At 38.2% G+C, this 21611-nt stretch overlaps 1 protein-coding gene and 1 long non-coding RNA gene across 4 annotated transcripts in view; one reads left to right on the top strand and one right to left on the bottom strand.

Annotated features, from left to right (window-relative positions):
- Nucleotides 1-6316, bottom strand: part of phf14 (PHD finger protein 14) — a 90480-nt gene extending 84164 nt beyond the window's left edge. For all 3 annotated transcript variants that reach the window (XM_074686478.1, XM_074686479.1, XM_074686480.1), the window contains exons 1-4: nt 6176-6316; nt 3050-3160; nt 1716-2452; nt 164-296 (exon numbers count right to left, since the gene is read on the bottom strand). In XM_074686478.1, coding sequence (XP_074542579.1) covers nt 164-296; nt 1716-2452; nt 3050-3160; nt 6176 — 982 coding nt within the window. In that variant the 5' untranslated portion in view covers nt 6177-6316. The remainder of the gene's footprint in view (nt 1-163; nt 297-1715; nt 2453-3049; nt 3161-6175) is intronic.
- Nucleotides 6317-12205: 5889 nt separating this feature from the next.
- Nucleotides 12206-15140, top strand: LOC141803358 (uncharacterized). Its single transcript, XR_012599554.1, has 4 exons — nt 12206-12495; nt 13338-13381; nt 13912-14044; nt 14492-15140. It is a non-coding gene; the product is annotated as an uncharacterized LOC141803358 (long non-coding RNA).
- The last annotated feature ends 6471 nt before the right edge of the window (nt 15141-21611 follow it).

Here is a 21611-nt window from a genome sequence, read left to right as displayed (position 1 = left end):
TCTCACAGTGCTGAACCTTCAACAATACAGATCAGACTTACCAGTCTATACAGGCTCAATGTGGTTCTTGATCGTTCTCATGACTAAAACCATTAAAACACCAGAAAACTCAACCCTCCCTATCTCATTTTTTATTTGTTGTTCTGGCCTAACTTTAGCTTACCTTCATGCACGGTCACCCCACAGTTGTCACACTGGATGATCTCATCTGCATCCTCGCTGTTGTCTCCCAGACACACGCAGCAGATGAGGATGTGCTGAGTGCTCCAGGTCTGGGACTTGTCCAGCAAGGCATCCTGGGAAATTGGGAAACAGAGCTTCAGTAAAGCCACTTATCGGACGCCCCCTCCTCTTGATCCGAGAACAGATCCAGTAACTGGCAGTTAGTAAATCCCATAAACAATGCTCAGGGACGTAGCGCTAAGTCGATTACAACAAAAGGAAAAATTCTCCTGGAATCACTCTGATACCATCTAAACCCGTCATTGGATTATACGCCGACTTTGTGACTCGTATTGTTGTTTGGTTTTATAGAGTGACAAAGAGAGTAGTTGGAATGTGTGCCAAGCTCAACTGGATTGTTTTCCTGTTATTTCTTATTTCTCTTTTTTTTTCAACAAAATTTGACTACATGTAGGGGTTAAATTTCATTAAAAAAAAACTATGCAAACAGGAAATGTTTGATCTTAATGGTTGAATGGTGAGTTCTTGTCTGCTTTTGGATTGGCCTGTTAGTGAAATCCTCTTAGTGTAGGGTGTTGCCCATAATGTGTACTCGGGACCATGGACTGAAAAAATTGGGAGCCCCTGCATTAGATAAGACAGAAAAACAGAACTAGAGGGAAGGACTCACCTGCAGCTGCAAAAAAAGCAGCGCGCTTTCAATCAATTTATATAATCTACAAAAGGTAAAAAGAAATGCATATACAAATAATCTGCCAAATGCAAAAAATCAGTAGTCAAAAGGGCTGAAAATCAGTTGTGCATTTTGCAATGCAGTGTAAATCTTTTCTGTGCATCTCACTGTTTGTAAAGCAAATATCAACCATTGTTATATAAACGTTAAATCCACATTTTAAGATAAAGTGTTGATTGTTATGCAACTAAAGTTTGATTTAAGAGTTGATTTCTTAAATTGCATGCTATTTTGTTTCCCTTTTCGCACAGTGTAGATACGTCAAAGCTGTGTCTCAATACTCTTGCTGCTGCTGTGATAGTAAATGCCAACATCATTGCAGTTTTAAAAGGCACATTTAGCTTTAAAATAACGTCTGACAGCTCAGCTGACAAGTCAAAGTATGTACTTTGTGTCAAACTGAGTTAAAACATCACCAAAGTACCTTGAGTTTGAGCTACCTCATATGGCAAGCTGTACTTTATATTGTCAGACAGTCACTGAGGACAAAGTCTCTCTATCACTTCCATATTTTTATAAAATATATCCAGATTAAAGACTGTTTGAATAACCCTTAAATAATTAATCCAAACAATCCTAAACAGAAAGATTTGATGACTTGAGATGGAAATTAATCTGGCAGCATTTTCTGTTTGTTGATGAATGGGGCATCATAATGCAATCAAGAGTAATTTCTGTCTTCTGGTGTCTGATTTCTAGCAGAGGTCTGTGACAGAACCATGCTACTTGTTTTAGTAAAAACCTGAGTTCAGAGTTGTGAAACTTGACGTCGGACTTCATGAGACTTATATGTGCTCACCTCGTTGCCCTTTCCCTGTGACATGCTGTCATTGGTCAGCTCTTCATCGAAGGCGCTGCTGCTTTTCGTCTTCTTCTTGGGCTTCTTCGCTTCTTTTTCGCTATCACTACTGCTGTTGTTGTCTTCATCACCTTCTTCCTTATCATCATCGTCGTCGTCGTCGTCGTCATCATCGTCATCGTCGTTATCGTCGTCGTCATCATCACTTGCACTTCCACCCTCCCCTTCCTCAGTTCCTCCTTTCTGAGCAGCTGTTTTCCCTTTCTTCTTCCCTGCTGTTGGCCTCCAGTCGTTATCGTCCTCGCTGTCGTAGTCGTCCATCTCGTTCAGCTCCTCCATGGTGGTGAAATCCAGCAGGGGGCGGTTTCTACGGAAGTTCCACTTCTTGGGCTCTGTCTGAGACTCTTCAGCATTGTTGTTGCCAGAGGCTGAAGGTGAGGTGGACTCAGCACCAGTGGAGGAGGCAGCAGCAGTGGCAGGTTCCGGCTCGGAGGCTTTCTTGTTCTTACGTCGGCTCTTGGGCGGTGTGGCAGCAGGGGCATCCTTGGTGGAGCTGTCTGAGGAAGGCTGCTGTTTGGTCTTCTCTTCATCCTCAGTTAGGTTGTCCTCCGCTGCCAGGTCTTTAGCCTCATCATCATCTATGGCGTCTTCTGCGGAGGCAGCGTTCTCAGAGTCGCTCTCTGATCCTGCAGCTTTCGACCCCTCCTCATCACTGCCGTTTCCTGTGCCGTCTGATCCTGTCAGAGCAAAAAAATCAAAAGATGAAGGAACACGCTGAATGCTTTTCCAGCACGAGTAGAAAGTTTTTGAATACTGCTGAAATCAATTTGGTGTCCTGCTTGTGGATGCTACCTGGGCTGGCTACTCAAGTATGTTTTCAGCTGGAGGAAATAAACTTAAAAAAAAGTAAAGGGATTGTGCTTGGTAGATTTTTTCTTTGTTGTGACAATGCTTATTTGCAATAAATCTCATTAAAAAAAATGTTTATTTCCCTTTTAAATGATACCACATGTGTAAGGAGCATGGATTAGTGGGATGAGCAGCAGAACTGAGTATGTGGGTTGTGCCGGGAAAATTTGGCAAATATTTTCTGCCAATACCAAACAGTTTATCCTGCCAGAGACTCATGCATTCATTCCATTTCCAAGTCTTAAGCCTTGATAAAGAACTATGAGTAAAAAGAGCTGGAGCCCACAGTTTTTCCATACATGCAGGAGGGATATAAGGAAAAAAAGTTTCTACAGGCCTTCAACAGATTCAGTCTTTGTGATGTTTAATAAGGATGTAAAATAATGTAAATATGAGGCTTCTAGACATAAAAAGACTGAACCTACCTGTGGCATCTCCCACTTCAAAGTCACTGTCATCTGAGCTGTCATAATCCAAGGCGTCTAACAGAGAGGCAGCAAGTGGCTTCACCTGCCGGCGCTTCAAACTGCGGTCCACTGAAAAAGGAGGAATAAATAGAGTTTGAGTTAGTTGAGACGTCCGACAGCAGGACTACCAATTTAGATCCAGAAATATAAAAAACTACCTTCACAAAGCAAGTAATTGGAGGATTCTTAATGCTCGGTATGCAGTAAAAGCTGTTATTAATGTGTAGTCTTACAGTGATTGCCCCCACTCAAGAACATTATACAAAGACAGAGACATAACACACCACAGTGATTATATTATTATTCAGACTGCCCACTGAAGATCAGTCATAGACAATCAATCCCGTCATACTTGACAATATAAAGATGTACAAAAATCTACAATTATACCTAAATTCAGACTTATAGAAATAAATTTGTACATTAGTTGGCAGCTGTGTTTATCAATCACCCGTTTCAAGAAGATCAGTATGCTTAGATTATGAAATGATTTTATAAGGACTTGTTATAGAGGGTTCCTAGTGACCAAGTTACAGTAAATGGAACAAGCTTTAATTTACAGTAGCCTTCAGGTGTAATGTTTCATTTTTTATATAAAGCTTTAGGTTCTGTTTTTAAAGTGCAGTTGATTTTGAAAAGTTACGATACATTTCAATGAATCGTGCTGCTGATGAACCCTGTCAAGAGTTTGGTAACATACAGAAAAGAGAAACAGCCAGTGAAGGGCAAAATGAGCCAGCAAAACCTGCCAGAGGAAGACTCCACTCTTCTTTCTCTAAACTCGGAGAACTGCAGCAGCACAACACTCTAAGTGGAGTTCCACAAACAATCACAGCACTCAATAATCAGACACTAAAACAAGCCTGACACACCATCAGTAGATGTCTGTGGAGAACAGCTTCTGCCGGTGAACTCAAGAGACATGCCATGTGTACCAGGCCCACTGAAGTAATATACCATGATAAGTAGTGGCATGTGTCAGTAAGAGTCAGTGAAGCCAGTGCAACAGCAGCAGCATACTAATAGTGGACAAAAGCACAAAGAATCAACAAGGGCAAAACACCCGCTACAGCATTTCACATTCTCTGTATCACTTCAGTACTGAGTTCAGACCAGAGCTGAGGTACTTGTTGCCTGTGTTACTAATGCAAGTTTGACAGCAATGTCATTCAAACTAATCTGTGTACAGTAAACACAACCTGAGAAGATTTTTGTTCCTAGATTTGTCAAGAAAACAAGCACTGCCCTGTGCTTAAGCTGTGTGTGGTTAGTGAGTTAGTACGGTCAGCTCCCCCAAGTCTAAGTGGATCCACTGCTCAGTTTGATGACCAGTTGGCAAAGTTAGAATCAGCACAGGTCTATACCAGGAAGGATAAAAATGCACAGTGCTTTGTTTGAGCCTTTCAGGACAGGGACTGCCCAGTAGGGTTGGAATGATGTGCTTTTCTTCAGATTTGATTCTTCAATGATTTTTTGGGGTGACAATTCCAATCAAATTATGATTCTTTGATATTTCCTATTTTTAGATTGCTTTTTTAAACACCAGACCATGTAAAAAAGTTGAATGATGATGATGATGATGTCTACAGACTACTGGGACCTGACGTCACAACCTTTTTTTTCCCAACCCACCTTATAAACAAAGACTAAAATGAAAGATTTACATTTTAAAAAAGAGAGATTTTTGGACAAAGAATAACAATATAAAATCATTCAAAAAAATTGATACTTGATACTCTTGAAAAGGGCTCAGATCAGTCTTTTCTAATGTAATATAAATTGTATCAGAATAATAGAAAAAGTCCTCATTTGACAGATTCCCTCACAATCTTTCATGCTTTCGTAGGATTCAATAGGTATGAATGCAATAAACAATTGCCTTCTTCAAATTTATACCTATCTACACCTTTGCACTGAATTGGTCTACATTTGCATGACTTATAATTAGCGATGTCCTTATCTATATCACAACTAACTTTAAGGACCTATCACGACAATTTTTAGAAACAGTCAAAGTGTTGCAATACATGCAATGAGGTATTCCCCACGGCCATATCTGTACTACTGCTAATCTGTTACATCTGAAAAACAAACTTGCACTGAAATAAAGTCTGTTTACTGGTTAAAGGTGACCTTTTTCTTCAATTATTAAAGAAAAAAGTACAGTTTTAATATATGAGTGAATGACTCCATGTGGGCTAGTACCTCATGCTTAGAACCCTGCTTAACCCCATGCTAAAAAAAAAAAAAAAAAAACCCGACGTAGAGATCAAAATCGATAATTAATTGACATGATATGTGAGGCCCTCTTTGCACCAATTTGCGTTGTTGGCTTGTATCATGCTCTCTTGTCGTTTTATCAACACCCACTACCAATGTTTGTTTACATTTAGCCAAAGTCATGCAGGCCACTGTGCCTGAATGAAGTTTCAGCAACAGACACGTGAAACACAAGTTTATTCTTATTAAACCCAACAGCCTCTGGAGCATACAGTCTGTGCTTCGAAGTGAACTATAGGTGAGGATTATGCAGACTGGACGTGTGCACGTCCCGTTGACTGTTAGCAACTTATTAGCAAACAAAGACCATGTTAGCAACACACACCTGCACATTTTAACATTTAGCACTTACGACCCAAAAGTGGCTGCACAGAATCTCTTTGACCTCAGATGCTCGGTATTGATAAATGAACTCACAAACCGTTGCATCTCATCATCCATCTCTGACATACATTATAGTAAACAAGCTAAACAGGCTAGCATTAGCTGTAACGTTTACCAATGAGTTACGGTATAATAAATTCCACCTCACACAGACAAACTGTTATTGAATATAGGACGACATGTATTGCACCACGGAGAGGAGAGGTGCACCAAAGTGTATTTTAAAGACGCATTAGCATCTGTAGCTGCATCGACAGCTAGCAACTGAGCACAGCTGTGCTAGCTTAGCTCATTAGCAGCTAACTAGCACTCGTTCGAACCAGCAGAAAATGCCGTAAAAATCGTTTCACAGGCGAAATCAACTGTCTACAAATTTGCAGAATCTCACGGAAAATTAAAAAAGTGTAATGAATGACTCACTCTGTGACTCGTTTTTATTACAGATCACAGAACACCTCTCCCTTTAGCAGCATGTTCCGTGGACAATAGAAAGCAGCAGTGACGTACTGACGGCTGGATGTTGTTGCCATGGGGACGTTAACGTTTGGGGTAAAGAACGGTCATCTTCTTTAGAGGAATTAACTATTATTTCACCTTTAGTTAATTCCTCTAAAGAAGACCTTTAGTTAAGCAGTTTGCTTTTTTTGATGAATTAGACACTAATGCACAATCATTACTGTATCATTATTACCTTTTTAATATACGGAAGCCCAAACAGGACACACGTCCAGACATTTTACTTCATAATCATTTTCGTCTGTTTCTCAAGATTTCGGGGTAGCTCCCAAGGGGTACGGAATAAAAACAACTCACTGTTATCAATTGTGATAAATTCAAAATCAATTAGCCCCCAAATCCAGTATTCTCATCTGCAGATAGGACACCTCTCTTCATCAGAACACCAGATTTATCTAGCTGTCCTATTTTACTTTATTTATGCCTGAGTCATTCTTTATCAAGGGTTGTATTGCTACGAGGGAATGACACAGATTAAAAATCACATTTTTATTGTGAAAAAGCAATAAAAATTGCTGATGTTCAAAAACATAAACAAGATACAACACATGAAGACATAATTAAACCCCTTTCACTACAACCCCACTGTATCACTGTGACAACTCTGAGATATGAATCATAATGAAAGCCCAGAGAGTGTTATGAAAGATCTCACATACATAGGCCTTCACTGTTTATATCTTTGTTTTATTTCAAGTGCCTGTGGTGCACCTAGGCCAACAGAAACTCTCCATTATATTAAATAATTATCATTTCTTTACCCTCGTGTGCATCTTTTCTTAAGCCAGTATTACATTTTGGGGAGAAAAAAGTAATTAGCATAAAAAAAATAAAAATCAAAGAGTTTAAGAACCAAATCAAGTTTAAGTCCAAGGGTTTGTTTCTTTCACTAATACTTATTAAACAGATTTAATAAGTACACAACTTACACAAAGTCGGCATTTATTCTATGCAGTGTTGGGTTGAAAATCAAGTTGTCAAATTCTAAGCACTAACTAACTACCTTATTTCTAACAGAACAATTAATGTAAGGGAAACACTTATTCAAATGATAATAACCTGTCTTTTTGTAAGTTCAACAGTTGATAATTAGTTGCATGTTGTTGTTTTTTGTTGTTTGTTTTATTTATTTATTTTTTTCTTTTTTTGTCTACATTTGGTTGTGAGTTGATAATTTATGGCTTAGTTTAAAGGTGAAATATTTAAACTTTTTACAATTTGTGTTTTATTTACATTGTGCCTCTGATAGCGCTTTCCTTGATTCAAAGCTTCATATATACCCTTGAAACTCCATGTTTTGACATCTTAATGAAACACTTTAAGCAACTGCCTCTTTAAGAACCCCCATCAACATTTTGGGAGCCTCCTCCACTGTTGCCATGCCATAGAATCTTGTCTATCCACAACAAGAAGTAATGAAATATGGCTGTATGTTCACTCCAACATCTTGCCAAAAAAGAGCAACAAAGAAAGAAGCATTGTATTTATGTTTGTTGAGTTTTACATTTATCATGGCCACATTCTTTTGTTCCAAGGTCCGAGAGTTAAGAATTAAGGTACAGTGAAATGAGACATTCTCAATTTATGATATCACCCACTGATGAGTTGTCTCTGCATTACTTATTTATTTATTTGCTTTTTGAAAGGACAGTTGAAAAGAGATAGGAAATGCGAGGAATGACATGCGGGAAAGGGTCATCGCCAGGACTTGAATCAGCAGCTGTTGCAACAAGGACTAAAGCCCCTGTATGTGGGGCACAAGCTGTAATAGCTAGGCCAACCCATTGCTCTCACACTCAATATTGTAGCCTAATATCTAAAAAATATAAATGAGAAAACATCAGATCACCTCTCCATGTCCAGGTTTATCAATCTTGAGAATTTCTGAGGAACTTAAAAAAAAAGAAAAAAAAAAAAAGGAAAATCTTGTGAAGCTATCAGTGATCAGGACTCAGTAATACCTGACATTTACACACTTAATTTTCTCTTGATTTGAGAGCGCTTCCACAAAAGCTCAGGGTTGTTCTGATGGACTAATGGGGGGCTGACTGTTTTTTTTTTTTTTTTTAACAGCTGTAATGAAAAGTAAAGGTTTGAATTCTATGTTCATAAGGCTGCTATAAGAGATTGATACCAGTGAGAGCTGAAGATGACACTTGTTTAAATATAATTTGTTCCACATGCCTCAGAGGTAATTGGTTACCAGTGAACACTTAATTGTGAGCCACAGTCGAGGACTGCTGGTGGAGTAGTAATACAGTTCACCCTCTGCAGATGTAGAATGAGATGTAAAGGCGGCCTCATGAAAGATAAATGCAGAAGGTGGTGTCACATGATTTACACCGTACCAGTGGACAAATATTCCAATTTAAATGCAAAATCCTGAGGTAGAGTAAGGCTGTAGATCAATGCTGACATTTTGGTACATTTTTACCTCTGGATTCATAAATAACATCCAATGCAATTACTCCTCTTCAAATGAGCTTTTAAACCTTACTTGTCACAGAGCGTCCTTATAGTAATGTTTTTATTTCCTAAAGCTTGTGTTATTCTTGCTCTCAGTGTAATTGCTTCTGTCCTTTGGCTCATCAAGCTGACTGATATCTGCAGCAGGATGCTTTCTCAAGATCGGAGCTCTCTGCGCTGAGCCTGCACAGCTTCTTCTACTGCTGCTTCTGCTCTTACTGAATCAAACTTCACTGAAGTCACCACCAACGAGTTTCACCGTCTGCTGATTTTATTCTGCTCCTCAGACTAATGGGATGGGGATAATTTTCGGTGTGTACAGTCTGTTTGTGCACTTCATTTGTCCCGTTTAAATAACTCCAGCCTTTTATTGAGCATTAGAGCTGCTGCATACTAAAATCTCTTTAATATGATTCAGGAAATGTTTTTTAATTTGAAAAACCTTAACTGGCACATTTGAAACTCAGCTGTTGAGACACACATGCAGTCTCAGTATGATGCTTGATCGCAAATGTTTTCCTCAGGAAACCTAGTGGAGGTCAAAAACATGCTGTTGTCTCACCCCTCTTAATGTTTACAAGTGTAGAGACTGTATCTGTTTATTCCATCCATAATATTTTCAAACTGCAAAGGAAGTTGCATATCAGTGAGTGTTATTCTGTTAAATTTACACTTGGCCTCACTAACATTATCTCACTGATCAATGCAATTTCAGGCCCTCTACCTGTCATATTCCCTCAGACGCTATCAGCCTGCATCTCAGTCTGTATGTTGATCAGAGCCAGGCTGCAGGGGAAAGATGAAAATGCTGATAGTGATGATGACAGTGATGGCTGCTGTGATATCCTCAAAGTGTTTTGATGCAGCTGATAAAAAAACTGCCTCTTTCAGAACAATACAGGGCCATTTGTCATCAGGCCAGGACAGTTGTAATCATCCCTTTTGCTTGCCTTGCCCATCAGTCTTCCCCCCCTCACCATGTATCAAGATCAATCTAGGCTCATTTGTTTTAATCGCCTCTTATTTGCTAAACTGGCAAAGTCAAGAAGGACGACGGAAACAATGCTCGGTTTAAATATGCACCAAAGAAAGTCTCTATGACCATGCACCTTTTAATGGTAGTCATGATATCTTAAACATGCAGATGACAAACAAAAGCAGAAAGTATTGTAGGCATTAGAAATGTTTAGCTGAGCTATCTGTTGAATAAAACAACATTTTTAGGGTTTGTGGGGTTTAAAGGAGATGTAATATTTTTGAATGGGGTCAGAATCCCTGGTGACACCTGTGATGGCTGGTTGATGTTTAGCTGAATGCAGATATAGAATGACAAATACAGAATGCACATTATAAAAGGTTTGAGGTAGAATGTATATTGAACACAAATACAAGAATAACTTAAATCTGGAATACTGGCTTGAGAATGCAGTATGTGATATGCAGAAAGTGGAATATGGACTGACTGGATCAGATAAATTGTGCAGAGTCAAATTAAAAATGGTGTCAAATGTTGGCCCATGCCATCACTGCTTGAATTTGATTTGCTGAATAATCAGAGTATCAAGTATACACATTGAAAAGCAGTAATGTAAATATGTGACACAGACAACATTCATGATAGTTGAGGCTTGAAATCAATTTCTGCTGGTTATACTCCAAGAAAAAAAAAAAAAAAAAAAAAACATGTCATCATGCTCGGCTCGGTGAGGTCACCACAAGAACTGCTCCCCCTGGTGACTGGCTGCATTAAAGGTCAAAAGAGCTGGCTCCCCAGTTATTCCAGGTGTGCTGTGGGCCTATATATATATATATATATATATATATATATATATATATATATATATATATATATATATATATATATATATATATATATATATATATATATACATATATATATATATATATATACATATATATATATATACATACATACATATATATATATATATAGATACACCTCATAGAAATGTTTTCACATCTGTATGCTGTGATGATTTAAAGATATTATTGGGCTGCATTCTATTCCAGTCTCTTTTTTCCAAAAAGTTTCTGCTTAATTAGTTACTAGATGTTAGATTGTGCGTCACATCCAACAATAATTGACAGCTGCTGTTTTTGCACTCTTTTTTCAGGAATAGTAAAGGAGGGGGGAAGCAAAGACAAGATTAGACTCTCAAAAGAAAAAAAAACATGCATGTATTTTTGTAACCTGGCTCCACAGATTCTTTCGGTCTCTTATAGCCTTTACTGTGCAGACTCTGACTGCACAATGTTGCCTCCTGCGACAAGAGAATTATGGCTTCAAAAACGTACAATTATAAATGGCCAAGTCACTCTGTCCATTCTTTATATAGTCTGTGTTTTGAATAGCAAACAATCATCTAAAAGAACAAGTTAAAGAAAGAGGAATAATCAATTTTGGACTGCTGCTCATTCTGGTCATTACACTTGGTTGTTGTTTTTAAGAGATGCCTTTATATTATTTTCTACCTTAGGTTATTTTATTTTGTATTCAAAAAAAGTAAATAGTGAATAAAATGTATTTATATATTTTTATTCATATATAGTTACAAATAAAATGGAGCTTTAAAACAAGCAAATTCAATTTTTAAACATGCCAAATAAATGAATGCATGTAGACAATAAAAGATATCTTGTGTTTATTTTCATAGTTTATGTGTGGAAATACAGATAATATCTGACGCCAACCCATCTGATGTTAAGAGCTGCCTATAGAAGACCCCCACCAGAGCCAATTGGTTGTTTCTTGACAACTGGACTAATAGTTACTGTCTGATCTCAGCTTTGTTAGTCAAAACAAGTCAGCTGATGGTTCAGAAAGGACTCGTGGTGGTGGGATCTCAAAAACATGAGCTGCAAAACATACTGAACTTTAAGGTTGAAAACAGGAGGGATCCCACCAAAGGGTGACGTCATAGTTCCTATGTTTATGTCTTATCCTATGGTTATAACTTGTAAGTATTTAACTTCATGTAAAAACTGTTCAATTTACTGAATTTTTTTAAGCTCTTTGACCCTAAATGCCCTTGAGTCTCATGGTCCAAAAGTTCAACCGCCCCTTTAGCAAAACAAGAAAAAAGTCCTTTTGAGGATATTCTCAGCATCCTCATGGAGATGGATGGAGAGAAAATACTGACCCATTCTCAGTCACATGAGCACACCCACAGCACAAGAATAAATGAGGTTAATAGATGTCATGGAAACAGTCTTCATTAGTCTGGGCACCTTGACACTGCACTGTAAGACCCAACAGTAAAAGCTTGATAAAAAAGTTGAGTTCCATCAACTCATATTTTCAAAAAGGCTATTTGACCTCCATTTGTTTGAGTTGCTAGAACGAGATTTTATTTTTGAGTAAATATTACTTAATCACTTTAAGTATTTTTGGTCAATGTACTCAAATTATTTAATTCATCTAACTTTCACTTTCGGTGACGTCACGGTCACGCACGAACGTGCTCTCAGCGAACCGTCTGAGAAATCCGCCATCTTTGCTCGTCGCATCAGAGAGCTAGATCGTTAGAAACTCGCGGAGAGAACTTGAGAACGTTGTTGGTAGATAAATTATTATATTTTTCTTTCGCCGTTGTATTTTTTGTCGTTTGTTGGACCTCACAAAGGCTGCGAGTTAGATTTCCTGCGCAGGTATGAGAGATATTTCTTGTTATCCGTCTCTGCTGTGCTGGCACACTGACCGCTGCTGCCTTAATGTTTTCCAAAGGCGGGCTTTTCTGGTAAGTAAAATCTTCTTTTTCAACAATTCAACACTATTTTATGTATTTTCTGCATTAAGTACATCTCCTATGTCTGAAGTTACCTCGTGTGTGAACAAAAAAGCATTTTCATACCAATTTGATTACTTTACTCTCTTAATGTTTGCCCCATACATGTCAGAACATTTTAAACAGCTGCTCGGGGAATTGAGAGTTAATATTTTTTTGACACATAAAGGGGTAAATCTTTACTTAGTCTTAAAATGTTAGGTTTGAATCAGGCCACTAATTCATTTCCAGACACTTAAGGGTTAATGACCGGTGCTACCGTTGTCCTTAGCTTGTCTCTCAGGACAGGTTCTGATGCAGACAACATCAACGGTTATCACAAGGTTTTTCCAGGGGTTTGTCTCCTTGTTGTATTTGTGCTGCATTTTCAGATGGTGAGTAAAATTAAGCAGACTGTGTGGCAATATATTCGCCATGACACTGTGCGCAGTGAGTCTTACCAAATCTAACAGGTGTTAATGAACAGTTTTAAATATAACTAGTATGTTAAAATATGCCTGGTTTAGAAGCAACAGTTTTTAAGCCCAGAGTTTAAAGAGCCCCGCTGTGTATATTTTAGTTGTTCATTCAATGAATTTAAACAGTTAAGATTTTAAAAAGAGCAAGCTGGGACATTTTTCTGCCCTGGGAGATGATTTTCTCCAAACATACTTCAGGTTTTTTGACTTATTTTTAACTCTCATTTGCAATGAACACCTTCTCTGAAAACACATTTTATTGGATTTTTTTTATTTTTTATTTTATTTTTTTCAAATTTAACTGCTTTCTAATTTTACAATTCTTTTGTTGTATAGTTTCAAATGGAAGCAACGGACTGATGCAAGGAGTCTCCAGTCAGGTACTGAGTTCATTATGTCTATAGAGTGTGTAAAATATCCCTTTTTGCACAGTGGCTGTCATTTGAAATCTAATGTGCTGCAGCGAATTTAATCCAAATCATGTTTACTGACATGTAATTCCAAACTTTGTAAGTCAGAATTGCTATTCCCCTGTGTTTAGAGTTCCAATAGCAAGCGCCACAACACAACGTACGTGCAGCCACAAATGAAGTTAAAAGAGGTCAGTTTTTCCAATGGACACAGAACAATAAGTAAAGCATTGTTTTCAGTGCTTTACTTATAACAGTACATGTCAGTGTGTAAATTTGTTGAAAACTTATGAAACAAATTTACACACCGAAATAGTTGTGACTATTGAAAATGAGTAAAAAGTAAAAAGTCAAAATTGTATCCAGTAATTTAAGAATACATTAAAAACAACATGAGATGATGGAATGTCCAATTTATGTCACACTGTGCTTTTTACATTGTAAGTTATCCTTTCTTTACAGCTACATATGTTTTTTTCTATTTATTTTGATTTATTCAGTGTGTCACAGAATCACAAACATCAATCTGAAGACTGCAGCTCTTCGTCTTCAGAGTTAGTGGGGGAAGAAAGCTGCTTTCACAGAGAAGAGGCAGGAGTCTTAGATAGGCTCTCCAGCTCCTATGACCTCCAGGTGAGGGTTTTTTTGTACTTTGTGCACGTAAATAGTGGAACTTTGAGTTTTGATGAACCTCTGTTGGAGATCCTATGACTTTATACTACAGCAAGGCTGAATGATTAACCAACGTTGTTTTATTACTCTTCACTTTGTCATGTGAAAATTGGTAAGCATCACCCAGCTGGACTGCAACCATTGTGAGGTATTTCCTTTGATCAGTAGCTGTATGCCTTCCCTATCAAGAATCTAAACCTAAGGATGCTTTCTCATTGCGCCAGAACAAGTTGATGTTAATGCTCAACATGTTGCTGCCCCCCATGCCCTTCCTACATAGCTGTGTTAAGAGTACTCTGGATCTATGTTTCTGGATTCAATGTTTGTTAGGGGTACACTTTCGCTCTCAGGCAACCATGTTATGTTTCTTTGGTGTTCATTTTATAACAGTTCTGTTATTTTCTCTAGGTGTCACAGCCAGATGGACCACAGGTCGATGACATACCAGTGAGGCTCCTCTCAGTCACTTCCAGTTCAACAGATACTGAGGTCTTCTGCCCTGATAAGGTTGCTGCTGTGCTTGAGAACATAGCTGCCACTTTCCGAGACTGGCTGAAGGGTACGTTGTGCTTTTTGGACTGATATATGTACTGCTCTGAGATACACAACGGACTTCACCCATACATCTGACTTGAAACAAATTCTTGATGGACCTGGAGGATGGAGAGTCAAAGCCTGGGGTCTTGAGCCCTAATAGTGACCTTTTGTCAACTAATTGTTTTCAATTTTGAACCACAAAAGTTCAACAAATTTGACTGTTACTCCCCAGAAGACTATGTACTAAATCTTTATTATGTGGTTTGAAAATATTGCTGTTCAATTTTAAGTTGAACTCCTTACTGTTTTAGGCGTGTTTGTTGAGTCAAGATATGAAGCAAAATGAGCTCAATGATTTTGCAGAAGTTGCTACTTCTTTAGTGTTAAAAGTGCCCATGGGTCATTATGCAGTTCTATTTTTTGATTAACTGTGTGTCTCTGTAATTACTGGACTAGTGTTTTTTAAGTTAAAATGTTTGGGGGTTTTTTTGCCTGTAAGTGTAAGTGTAAGTGAGGTTGTGTGATTTAAAAAAAACCTTGAAGTTTTGAAGTAACTAACTGGTTTGCTGAACATTTTTTTTCAGAAGTGTTGGTTGGTAATGTTTCAGTCATTTAATAAAGTGACTTGCATTTCAGCTTTTTGTGTTCACTCACAGTTTGTGTAAGTTAGGTGTGTTTTGAGTTACAGCAACTTAAAAATTTTTATGTAATCAGTTTCAAAGAAATTTTTAAGTACTGCACATGCTTTTTTGATTTTAACTGACTGAAATCTTTTAACTATAGGTGAGTTAGCATAGGTTAATTAAAATTAAAAAAAATAAGTTGGATTTACATAAACAAGTGTGGTGAAGCTAAACAAAACATTTAAGTTGATAGTACTTAAACCCTCTTTGTTATCTAAACTCAAATAAAACGTACAAAGTTACTCAATAAAAAAAGTTATCCCTACTTGTTAAATTAAGTTAGTGTCACTCAGAATAGCCTTGTTACTTTAACTTACAAACCTGAGTTAACATAACTTAAATTTTTTTATGTAATCAGTTTCAACAAAATTTTTTAGTTCAGTGAACTTATCGGGTTTTACAGTGTGTGACTGTGGATAGACTCGTCTCAGTGCAGATTCAATCGACTCTAAGCTCTGCCACTTCATATGTTATAATGCTTGAGTCATGTTCAAAGAGAGCCTCTGTTGGAGATGTTCTCAAAAAAAATGCAGATGGCATGTGTCTGACAACTTCCAATTTCCTTTAAAAGACGCAACTATTTATAAAACTTGCGAGCACTCTCTCCTTGGCGCTTCAGACGCAGCTTCCATTTCTCTGATGGATTGGCTGTCATATTCCGACAGAGCAGCGCTTCTTTCACTTTATGGACGTCTCTTTGCTCCTGACGGTGCACTGCAGGCTCTACTTTTTCTCCCTTATCTTTACACTGCTGCTTCTGGCCTCCTCATGTAAACAAACAAGCAGCACCACGGAATAATCAGGACTTTGGGAGGGTTTATCTCAGCCTGCGGAGCTCATAGAAAGTGTACAGACATCATCATAACTCACTTACTCATCATAAAGAGTTGCAGAGGTGATATGTATGCATTTGATGTATGTGGGGGTCTGCAGGAATTTAAGTGATATGAAAGTAAACAACCCTGGCAGATGTCTGCAAGGGTTTAGTTTGTGAACTGTTAGGGGTTAAGAAAGGTAAAGGTATAACTTGTGTTGTCTGTCTAGTCAGTAGCTATTTTTCAATGTCACTGCTGTAAATGTTCTGGCCTCTTCTTTGACCAAACACTAAACATGGTTTCTAAAGTACAAGTTAGCAAACTGTATGTACATGTGGACAACTCACCTCCATCTTCTCTTGTTGTCAAAAATGAAGCCAAAACACAGCCATGACATTTTGCACTGGTGGGGCAAACTGATGCCAAAGCGTGCAGAGAAGCAGTCTGGTTGGTGGACCTGCAGTATTTAAAATGGAGAGGTGCTTCGCAAATCTACGTCACAGGACAAGTGCTCAACAAATTTATGAGCAATGTCAAACGGAGACCTTCCAGACACACAGTCAGTTTACATGCATGCAGCTGTTCGACCAAGGTCATGGCTCAATCATAAAGTCACAGGGAGGAATCTTGTCTGTATACATGCAGACAAGAGTATCAAACTTCTGGCCGATAACATTACAATTGTGTTTGTTTGTTGCTTGTATTCCTTTAAAATTGTTTTTCACTGATGTGAACCGTTGGTTAATTTCTTCTCCAATCTTAGTCTAACAGCACTCAATCATCTAGCCTCTGTGCCAAATCTGCTGGGTTATATTCTTGTTTTATGCAGGAAACAGTTTGAAAACACTTTAATATAAAGTTCAAGGTTAGAGGTTGTGGTAGTTTCATAGCAGTGGTCCTCACAAGACTACTTAATCGAATGAGTTGGTCTGTGTCTGTGCATGTGAGCGTCTGACCTGGTGGACATTGTCTTCCTGGTAAATCTGGTCCCTCCAGCAGGCCTGCGTGTCAGCAGCAGCTTATCAGTTCCAACCACACTCCCAACCACCTCCATCGCCTGAGAGGAAAATAAATTGCACACATGCAGTTAATAAGAATAAGAAATATATTGCTACAGCGTCTCACACAAGCATTACAAACACTGCATAGAGACGTAGCTGCTGGGGATTTGTGTGTGTGTGTGTATGTGTGTGTGTATTGGACAAGAACTGGTTGGCGCAGCGAGACATCCTCCTGTATCAGACAAGGGTTCGACCTGCTTCTCATGATGAACAGCCAAGGTGGTTTTCTCCCTCCTCCACGAAGCCAAACAAACATTTATTTCCTTAGCGTTACAGCGCCAGTGTCATGGGTGCATATTGAATTCCTGACAACAGCGTGACGATGTCTATGGAAGGTAATTACATATTGAATGTTCTTTTTCTTCATTCAGCTCCTGGAGGGGAAAATCCATCTGTTGCACCCACAGATTGTATGGAGAAATCATGTTTCCTCAAGCCCTCAAACACAACCATTTACATCGACATCAAAACAGGTAGAGCAGCTCGGGATATCTGTGCCATGCTAAATTAACTTCTGGAAACGCTGCTGATACATTTCCTGTGAAATGAGGAGGATGTTCTATTATACACAGCTGTAAAAGAGGAAACACTGAGTTCTACCTACAGATATGATTTAATAGAACACTGTTTGGGTACAGTAAATGATCTCTGAGAACTGCCTGGTAACACAGGGCTCCATTTTTCAGACCTTTGAGAGGAGAGGGTGGAAACGAGCATCAGAGGAGAAGAAAATCACAACATGAGCTGGATTTTGGAGCATTGTAAATATAAGTGAAAGGACACCGGGGTGAAAACAGCCTCATAGGACTTCACTCTGCAACTAAGATAAAGAGCATAACACAACCAAGGCACTTCTTCCTATAAAATACAATTCAGATGTATTTCAAACTGGGCCAGATTCTTTTTTTCACAGTGTATGGCTAAAAGGTAAGAACATGTTGAAACCTTTAGCTATAATGGCTCCAGAGCAAATATACCTTAAATCTGACAACAATACAGAGATTCAGAAAAAGATTTAGATATTTATTGAAGAGAAAAAGGATCATTTTCAACCAGTTGTTCCAGTAACAACAACAGTAGTTTTGCCCTACATGGAAGTCGTACATCTACAACTACCTCTGTGTTGTTGTTTTTACTGTTGTTGTTGTTGTTGTTGATGTTTGCATTGTAAAAGATCCAACACTTTGGAGTCTTTTACTGTTGGTTAACAATATGACATTTTTTGTGGGGTGGGGTATAGCTGATGCAAATAATCTTCTAAGCCATAAAACCAGTGCTGGCCAGCAAGTTGTTTTTTGATGTGTTCCACAGTAACAATGAATTCCACAAGTTTCTTTGATTATATCAGCTCACTTATGATCATGGACTGAATAATAATTAATTGATGCAGTCTCCACGAATTCACCGGTCTGTTTCTGCAGCAAAGTTTTGAAGCAAAACAGTTGGCACGGCCATATTGGAAATAGAGTGGGCTTTGAGTCTCTATACTAACAGCTATGGGTGTCCGTCATGTGAGCAAACTTCAATCTCAATATCAATATCTTCTGAACCGCTGCATTAGAACGCCCCCCGAACAGTGTGTGCCATCAGTGAAATGAACAATTCAGACAGGAGAATTTTTGCACCAGGCTGTAAATAGGTTCATTTCTGCTACGAAAACATCTTCTTTTGGCTTGCTCTGTATGTGTCTTCTGGCACTTCCAGAGCCAGCCTCCAGCGGACACTTGAGATACTGTAAATTTTAGCACTTCCACATCGTCTCATATTTTTTAGACAGGAGGTCTCCGCTTTGCTAAAACATGACTCATTTGAATAAGTTAACACTGTTTAAAAAGCAGCTGACTGCCTGGCCAGAGTATATTGATGAAAACCCAGATGTGTACATTAAACAAACTAGGGTTGTATAAGTCCTTAGATGTATTTGTTGTTGATTATTGTGACAAATGTACATAGGCAGATAACAAATAATTTTTCAGCTCCTCTCATTTTGTTTTGCTAATAAAGCAAATTTTAGTCCAGGTGCTAAAAAAGCAACTGGAGTACTCAAGTGTTCTTAAATGCTTCTCCTATTTACATGACAATAAGCCTAAATATACATGCTGTCATCCATCCATACGACAATAAGTATGTGCTATTAGAAGTACGCACCGCTCCCTAGAGCATTTTTGATGGTTGCCTCTGTTCAGTTCTTCCATCTTATCTCATTCAACCACATTAGCTTTGTTCTTTGCTGATAGTTAGTGGAGTAATATTGGTATTATTATAGTACATCTTCTTTTATTCTCCTCAAATCTGCCTGACCTCTGGCAGTTTGATCTGACATATGCAGGAGTTGTTATTTATTTTATTTTATTTTTTACCATTTTCTTGATCAGTGAAGAGCAAGAAAAGTGTTTCTGCTTCCTGTTGATTACAAGCTAGTGTGAAAGCCTAAACTGCAGTTCTTCAAGTGTCCTTTTGAGGATGACTGCAAAAACAAGGGAAACCCAGCGCCAGTTTTAACAGCAGAAATAAACATTTTGGTATTTAACAAACAACAACAAAAATAGGTGTAATGAGAGGTGAGTTTTATTTGACTTACAGGTGGCCTCACACCTCTACAGATGAGCTGCTAGAGACTGAAATATTGTAAAATCTTTTCTTTGGCTTATTTACCTTCATTGTGTTTACAGTATTTACTGCAAGTGCTGCATGTTTATCTTTCCATATCCTTAAAAATGCTGTAAAATCAGAAATAAACTCCATTTTCATAATATGCAAACCTGAAACATTACACGACACTGTACAATCTAAGTGTTTTGTTAATCATGCTGTGTGGCATTAGAAGAAAACAGCAGCCCTGTGAAACTGGTGAATACTCAGGCTACTGTGAGGGCTAACTGATCCTTTACCTCCCTTTGTTTTAGCTTTCTTATCCACAGCATGTTCTTATCATCTTTCTAAAAAACATTGTGTCTGTACCTTCCCCACCAAGCCCCCTGCTGTGTGTCCGCCTCTGTCAGACTGTGGAAATAAATCTTTTGTTCTCTGATGTAAGATGCTCAGCTTCAGCCGCTGGGATTAGCGCTGGTAATTCACTGTCTTGGCAGGGGCTGGATTGTGTTTGCACATGTCGCACAGCGGCTGCAGACACACACTGCTGTGTTTGTGGGAGGCCGCCACCAGTGAAGAAGAGGCTGGACACAGTTCCTGGCAAGTAAAACTAAAACGACAACCTCTCCCACAACCAGGAACCCAGCTTGAGTCAAGGACACAAGGGACATGTCTTCAGTGGTTGAGGGACATTGGTGGTCTTAATAACCTGAGATGTAATCCACACTTAGAAATATTAAGTGAGTTTATATTTCTAAACTCAGAGTAATACCTGCAGCAAATCTGATTGAGTCTGTACACAACTTATTCATTTAAGTATTCTTCATATGCATGCAGTATTAGTGCTTGAGTTGCATACAGATCACACCACAGCTGAAACAGATTTTATATGCGTAACAATCAAGTTCGTGGTTGTTTCAGAGTTTAAATTTTCACAATTTTTCCAATGGTTAAAAACATGTGGCATTTTCTACCTTTGTTGACGATGTCAACTGAGGAGAGATAGATAACTACAGGGCTGACAGCATGCCGCAACTTAATCAAAAACCTCCAGTATTGAAAATAAAGCCAGTTCCCAAGTGCAGACTGCAGTTCCTCAGGTATCCACTTGGGGCTCTCTTCAAAGTAAAAGGAAGGTCCGCTGGGTCTGAGCCATAGACTGTATAATATTCTCTGTGCTGTACTTCAGCTGATTGGTTAATTTTAACTGAATTTAACAGATTTTACAGCTTCAAACATTAAAGAGGAGACAGATGTTGTCTTTATATTTCAGGAATATCAGAGTCCCTTTATATGTTTTGACTTTGTAAGTGAGCTTGAAATAGTCTCACTTTTATAGATTTGCCTGTTTATAATCAATCCAAATTAAGCAACCGAAATTGCTTAAAAAAAAATCAAAAGAAATATTTTAGGCACCAAACTTTGTTGTTTTTAAATTCCAAATTCTCAGTATCTGTTATCGGGTTAAACACAAATCCATTTACTGTACATAAAAAAGAAAGTTCCTTTGATGACACTGTGCTGGTCGGCAAAGTTTAGCAGACACAAGTAAGATCTGTTTTTTTTTTTTTTTTAAAGCCCTTCTTGGACTTTTTTGGAGAAGAAATAAAAAGCAAAACATTAGAATGATAGAGGAGTGTCTTAAAACAAACTGTAAAATAAATGGACTTAGTCTCTCCGACATCATCAGTCCGTTTCCAAAACAGTTTTTAAGCAATATGCATGGCGCAACCATACTGGAGATAGTGTAGGCTTTATTCACCATATTAACAGCTATAGGGCATAAGTCATGTCAGCTGAGTGGTGCCTTTGACCAGGGGAACTTGCAATCTTAACATCG

The sequence above is a fragment of the Halichoeres trimaculatus genome, unplaced genomic scaffold, assembly GCF_033239565.1.
Source record: "Halichoeres trimaculatus isolate MK-OKI-2021-1 unplaced genomic scaffold, fHalTri1.1 fHalTri1_scaffold_14, whole genome shotgun sequence".
In the NCBI taxonomy this organism is placed as follows: Eukaryota; Metazoa; Chordata; class Actinopteri; order Labriformes; family Labridae; genus Halichoeres; species Halichoeres trimaculatus.
This window is presented reverse-complemented; position numbering and strand designations above follow the sequence as displayed.